The 6308-nt window shown below is 44.2% G+C and overlaps 3 protein-coding genes across 4 annotated transcripts; all 3 read left to right on the forward strand.

Annotated features, from left to right (window-relative positions):
* Positions 1-54: 54 nt before the first annotated feature.
* Positions 55-2903, forward strand: LOC108115620 (ribosome-releasing factor 2, mitochondrial). Of its 2 annotated transcripts, XM_017227167.2 has the most exons (9): positions 55-242; positions 307-469; positions 520-812; positions 868-1237; positions 1292-1514; positions 1579-2087; positions 2147-2360; positions 2417-2566; positions 2621-2903. In XM_017227167.2, the coding sequence occupies exons 1-9, from the start codon at positions 110-112 to the stop codon at positions 2783-2785; spliced, it is 2220 nt and encodes a 739-aa protein (XP_017082656.1). In that variant the 5' UTR covers positions 55-109; the 3' UTR covers positions 2786-2903. The 2 variants fall into 2 exon arrangements, with proteins under 2 accessions (XP_017082656.1, XP_017082657.1); XM_017227168.1 differs by lacking the exons at positions 2417-2566; positions 2621-2903 and having other exon boundaries at positions 2152-2221.
* Positions 2904-3025: 122 nt separating this feature from the next.
* LOC108115621 lies at positions 3026-4630 on the forward strand. Its single transcript, XM_017227169.2, has 3 exons — positions 3026-4132; positions 4190-4345; positions 4405-4630. Exons 1-3 carry the CDS (start codon positions 3026-3028, stop codon positions 4504-4506), a joined length of 1365 nt encoding a protein of 454 aa, XP_017082658.1. The 3' UTR covers positions 4507-4630.
* A 177-nt stretch (positions 4631-4807) lies between these two features.
* Positions 4808-6158, forward strand: LOC108115624 (probable 39S ribosomal protein L45, mitochondrial). The gene is made up of 2 exons (XM_017227171.2): positions 4808-4952; positions 5020-6158. The coding sequence occupies exons 1-2, from the start codon at positions 4908-4910 to the stop codon at positions 6055-6057; spliced, it is 1083 nt and encodes a 360-aa protein (XP_017082660.1). The 5' UTR covers positions 4808-4907; the 3' UTR covers positions 6058-6158.
* The last annotated feature ends 150 nt before the right edge of the window (positions 6159-6308 follow it).

A 6308-nucleotide genomic window follows, 5' to 3' on the forward strand; every position in this document is an offset into this window, starting at 1 on the left:
AGTGCAACAGCTGATGGGGGCGCCTTTCGATAACGATAGCAAATTATCAGCTGCTGAAGGCGGTTTTGTTTTTATAGCTTTCTTCTTTTGGTTAATTTATCAATGAAAAATGCTTAAATATGCATTTCAATGTGGAGCAATACATACTAATATGTACCTTTGGCACCTGTCCAATCAAATCTGCAAGCGTAGTTATAGTAGCAAGATCAGGAACATAGGAATTTTAGCGCACATAGATGCAGGTGAGTGATACTAAAACAATACCTTTTTGCACTGGGGTTTAACTGATAAATAATTACTTTTTAGGTAAAACAACGACCACAGAACGCATGCTCTTCTATGCGGGAAAAACACGGGCTTTGGGAGAGGTGCATCGGGGTAATACGGTTACCGATTACCTAACTCAGGAGCGGGAACGCGGCATAACAATATGCAGTTCGGCAGTAACCTTTTCTTGGAATGACCACCGGTAGAGCTTTCTATTCTTGCCTTTCATTTTACTTATACCCTCCATTCTAGCATTAACCTTTTGGATACACCCGGCCACATTGACTTCACTATGGAGGTCGAGCAATCCCTATATGCCGTGGATGGTGTAATCGTTGTTTTGGATGGCACCGCTGGCGTAGAGGCGCAAACAGTCACCGTGTGGTCGCAGGCGGACAAGCACAAGCTACCTCGTCTCATATTCGTCAACAAGATGGATCGTCCGGATGCAGACTTTGAAAAGTGCGTCAGCGATCTGAAAGACAAGCTGGAAACGCAGCCCGTTTGCTTGCAGTATCCTGTAAAAGACGAAGATGGAGTATTGGGTATTAACTATTTTTAAGATTTCCTTATAGTTTATATAAATTTATTAATATATAGCTATCAATGATGTGATTACATTGGAGAGGATAAGTTGGCAACAAAAGGATTTGGGACGCAGTTACGAAAATGTAAAATTAGAGCCATCAGACGATCTGCGCCAGCTGCAGGAAAAGCGCAACGAACTAATTGATAAATTGTCAGGATTGGATGACGAACTGGCCGATGTGGTGATCAGCACAGAAAGCTTTGACAATGTGGATAATGGCCTTATTCAAAGAGCTCTTCGAAGGGCTACCAGCCAGCAGAAAGTGGTGCCCGTATTACTAGGATCTGCCTACAAAAACGTTGGCATTCAACGACTGATGGATGCTGTGAACACTTATTTACCGGCTCCCGAGGAACGTAACCAGATCTATGACTGCTTTGGGTAAAACAATGATGTTGAATGAGATATCATTCTGTACTAAACTTTACTATGCAGAACAGAAGTGGCTGGCAAAGTCTTTAAGATCGTGCACGACAAGCAACGTGGTCCATTGACTCTGGTACGGATTTTAAGGGGCGAGATCAAACGAGGTATGCGTTTGATTTCCGTTCGTGGTCAGGCCGAAGTTGTTTCAAAACTATATGAGCCTTTGGCCGACGAATATCGAGAAGTCAGCGCTGTGCAGTCTGGTGATGTTGTGATATGTGCTGGTCTTAAGGTAAGCTACATCTTATATAATAATAATTAAACGCCTGCATTTAATGGCTCTTAATAAAATATAGTCCACGGTGACGGGAGATCTGCTGACCTCCAGCCACTCAGCTTTAAAAAATGCTCAGAAACGTTTAAAGCAAAGCCTGGGTGCTTCTGCACTGAAAGAGGATGATGATGAACTGGATGAATCAAACGAGTTGTTTGCCATCGACCCTCAAATTCCCGACGCCGTATACTTCTGTTCCATTGAACCTCCTAGTGTATCCTCACAAACGGCCATGGAACAGGCACTCAAGCAACTGCAAAGGGAGGATCCTAGCCTGAGAGTCAGCTACGATTCCGTCACTGGACAGACAGTGCTTGGTGGAATGGGAGAGTTGCACATGGACATCATCAAGTCACGTATTCTTAGTGAGTACAAAATCGATGTTGATCTGGGTCCTCTGCAAATTGCTTACAAGGAGACAATTGACTCACCATCGTTAACTACGCTAAGTGTTGAGAAGGAAATCGCTGGCAGCAAGCAGAATGTCAGTATTACTCTGGAGTTGGTTAAGAATCAAAATGAGTTATTTAGGTAGTACCTAATGGCTATTATCAAGAAAAATTAATATAATATTCGTTTTTCCAAAAAAGTTTAGATAAGTCACCAGAAAACTTGCCAAACCTCAACACGCTGCGACCGCGTATTCTTCAGGTTCTTCGGAAGGGCTCTATTAGTGCTCTGGAGCGAGGACCTCGCGTTGGTGGTCAAGTTGTGGAGACCCAGATTCGCCTGCACAGTGTCAATATTGGACGCGGCACAGCAGATTCCTTTGTCATGGCTACGGCAGCTCAGTGTGTCCAAAAGGTAGGGTAGAATGGTTATGGTTATGTGATTTACTAATATTATCAATGCCTTCAAAGCTGCTAAGCATGAGTGGAACTAGACTGTTGGAACCGATTATGTCCCTTCAAATTGTGGCACCTAGCGAACGCATTTCTGGCATTATGGCCGATCTTTCACGACGACGTGCGCTAATTAACGATGTTCTACCGAAGGGTGATAGAAACAAGGTATATATTAAACGCATAACTTTTTAGGACTTTCACTAAATCTACCTGTTTTAGATGATACTGGTGAATGCTCCCCTGGCAGAGCTTTCCGGTTACTCAAGTGCTCTGCGCACAATTAGCTCTGGTACAGCCAGCATGACGATGCAACCATGTGGTTTCTCTTCCATGAACTCTGCGGACGAATCGCTGGCGGAGCTAAGGTCCCAAGGCCTCGAATAGATTCTAGTACACCAAAAATTGTTAATTAGTTGTACTTCAGCAGGCGATCTTTCAACTGTCAGGCGTAATTATGTGTTTGTATATTCAGCCCAACAATAGATATTTTTGTTTACCAATACATGTCGGACCTATATTTCGTTGTTAGTTTTCAGAATCGGGCCATAACACAACATTTTTAAAAAGTGTAAAAAATTTGCGTGAAAGATTTAGTTTCTTTTTTGTTAAGCGCTAGGCGCAACTATGGCGTTCTCCACGCAGAAAGAGTTCTTTCACGTTCCGTTTGGTAATGAGACATATGAGTTTGAGTGCGTCGACGCATGTGTGAAGTTGAAGACCTATCCATCTACAATCGACGACAGATCATGGTCAGCAAACGAGGAGAGAAAGTCGCAGTTTGTAGCTGATTTGGTGGCCTGCAATTCACCGATAAAGAAGCAAGGAGAAGGTAAGCCTCCTCCCATAACTCCACGTGGTCCTGAGGATGAGTACGGAAGTAACTTGGTGGTGAACGACAGTTTAATAAATGCCGCCGATAACACAATTGGTCGCATGCAGGATCTGATGATAAAGAACAATATTCTTCAGAAAAAATTAGCAGATTCAGATGAAAAACTCAGGACAGCCAATCAGGAGAGTGATGAAATTAAGCGGATTATGGATCAACGATACGACCCGGAAAAGAGCAAGGCCCTCAAAAATAAAATAAAGCAGTTGGCCGATGACAATAAGATAACTCCTCAGGACGAGAAGGAGCTAAATGATCTACAGGCGGCCATCGACGACATGAACAAGGCACATGACATCCTTGAGGCGGAGAATGCTAATCTTAAACGACTGATCGATAAGCAGTCAAAGCGATGCAAGTTGGACAGCATTCCAATTGATCCGGAAAAGAGCAACGACATCCCTTATCTACAGAAAAAGATAGACGATTTGGGCAAGGAGGTTGCTCTACTGCGTCAGTTCGAGGACGAAGTGATGAAAAGGTGTGCCAAAAAGTGTGGTTCCGGTGGTGGTGGTGGTGGAGGTTCAGGCCCTGCTGGTTCAGGTGCAAGTCCTCCTAGTAAGGGCACCTTTTCCCCAGATACTGATGCTGAGAACATCAAAAAGATTCTAGCCGACCGTGACGCCCTGCGGAAAAAGTGCAAAGAATTGGAAGAGCTAGAAGATAAGGTTAGCCAGTTGGAGGAAAAGGCCAACGAAGCGGAGTGCTTGACGAACAACCTCCAAGACAATATCCAGCAACAGTGTCAGAGCTTGCAGCAGATGCATTGCGAAATGCAGGAAATGCAGAACTACTACGAAAACGAGGTGGACAAGGCAAAGGGAAACGAGGAGATATTGAAGGTGGGCTCAAAAGCTCTATATAATTATGTGATTACAAAATTCGTTTATCCTTTTCAGTGCCGGTGCAAGCAAATGAAGCAGGAACTGGTGGCTGCAAAATGCGCCGTCCAGCGGGCACAGTGCCAGCAAATGGAGATTGAGGTTCTACGAAACGAGTTGCGGAAACGGGATATAGCTATCAACGCATATGACTGCCAGTACCAGCAGCTTCTGGTGAGTAGACAGCAAGCCGTTGAATTGGATTATCATTTTGCCTGGTGATTGCCCCTCAGCTAAAAGCCAAGATGTTCAAGAGCGCTGGCTACCGTTTCCTGGACGACCTGCCACCCTGCAGCGAAAGTTGCGTAGATGGTCCCGAAGAAGAGGACGAATAGTTGCATTCATCCAAACCGAAATACCTTTTCCTTTTTTCCAGAAAGTGTCCAAAATCACAATAACATTAACTGCCATTGATCGAAATCCATAGTTTTATGAAATTAAAACATTCATGCAATCGTAGTTGTGTCTTTACTATTTTCATAAATAGTGGCATTCTATATATTATATTAAGTGTACATTCTTTTACAAAAGTAACGGATTTTCTTTTAAATGTAAAACCTTTTGAAATTTATCGAATGCTGCTGGTGAAATCACGATAACGTTTTGTTTACCTATTGGAACCTATCGAATTATCGCTGTAATCACGTTTGCAAGCAGGACGCGTTAGTGCATTTAGGTTAATTCTTCAAAAGTTTGTTATTGAGGAGTTCCCTATTTATATAATAAATAAAATACGATGGAGAAGCTTGCGTCGGCTAAAACGTGTTTTAAACTGTTACAGGTGACTGGCAAATAAATAGATTAATCATACACATTCCTATTAACCAGGCTTTCATTGCTAATCGCAGGTTATGCCCGCAGTGCAGCTGGCGGCCTCTCTTCCAGGTGGCCTGGGTGTTTTGGCTCCTCCGCTACAGAATATGATCCAAATGCAGCAGGTGCGCCACCGACAGACCAAGCACTGGAAACCCGAGTTCAAGCGCTTGCGCAAGCTGAAATTCGTGAAGATGGATCTTCCAAATTTGCGCGAGAAACAGGAAGACATTAGCAAGGAGGAAATGCGCAGTCGGATGAAGGAACGTGGTGTCTTACCGCCACGTCCATGGATGGAGCGCCCCTTTCACATTAGCTGCACGGGCGGCATATTCGAAGCTTATGTTCCTCCCGAAGGCGATGGCAAGAAGTCAATCATCTCGACATCGGGTGCCAAGCAGAAGCTGGAATTCCTTGAGAAAAAGTCGAAGAGCCTAATGGCTGTACGTAAGATTCGTTCCTACGAGGAGAGTTTTAGCACCGACGAGTTTGGGTCCGAGGCCCAGGACATCTATATTCAGGCCCACACGCACATGGCAGCCAAGGAAAAATATAAGATCCGTGAGTTTGTCAGCGAACGTTGTTATCCAGAAATGATGCATAACGTTAAGGACAAAACCATTCGGTGGAAGTTCCTCCAGTCGCTAGAACCACCTCGAGTTGTTCATGCCCGTGTGACAGAGGTGATTACCAAGGAGAACCAGTTCGCTCAGGTCACTGTGCGCTTCCACAGCCAACAAATGCTGGCTATCTACGATCGTTTTGGCCGGCTGATGCATGGAAGCGAGATTCTTACCAAGGACGTACTCGAGTATGTGGTGTTTGAGAAGCACATCTCTAACGAGTACGGTAAATGGCGTCTGCACGACAAGATCATCCCAGATTGGCTGCCGGCCAAACAGCCGGCTCCCATTACATATCGCCTTATTGAAGATGTTGAAGAAGAGCCCCCCAAGGAACTAGAAGCCGGTGAGGAGGCGAAACAACTGGAATCAAGCAGCGAACAGCCCAAGGAGCAACTGCAGCTGGCCACTCCTGTTGAGAGTCGTGCGAAACCGTCCCTGAGCATTTGATTGTACTTTTTGTGGGCCGCCTGGCGGCTCAGAAGAATGCGCGTTAATGTTGTCAAATGATTTTGAGCCGCTGTCTGGTTAAATTATAATTTTAAAAGTTATTATTTGCATTTTGATATCTGATGGTTTTTATTTAAACATTTTTTAAGAAAAGATCTGGATCTGGATTCCGGGGGGCTTATTTAACTGAGATAAAAATTTAGCTATTCGAAGCCTAATTTTATTTTATTAAGAAAGTGGTGCTGATTGTA

The sequence above is a fragment of the Drosophila eugracilis genome, unplaced genomic scaffold (assembly GCF_018153835.1).
Source record: "Drosophila eugracilis isolate 14026-0451.02 unplaced genomic scaffold, ASM1815383v1 contig_47, whole genome shotgun sequence".
Lineage (NCBI taxonomy): Eukaryota > Metazoa > Arthropoda > Insecta > Diptera > Drosophilidae > Drosophila > Drosophila eugracilis.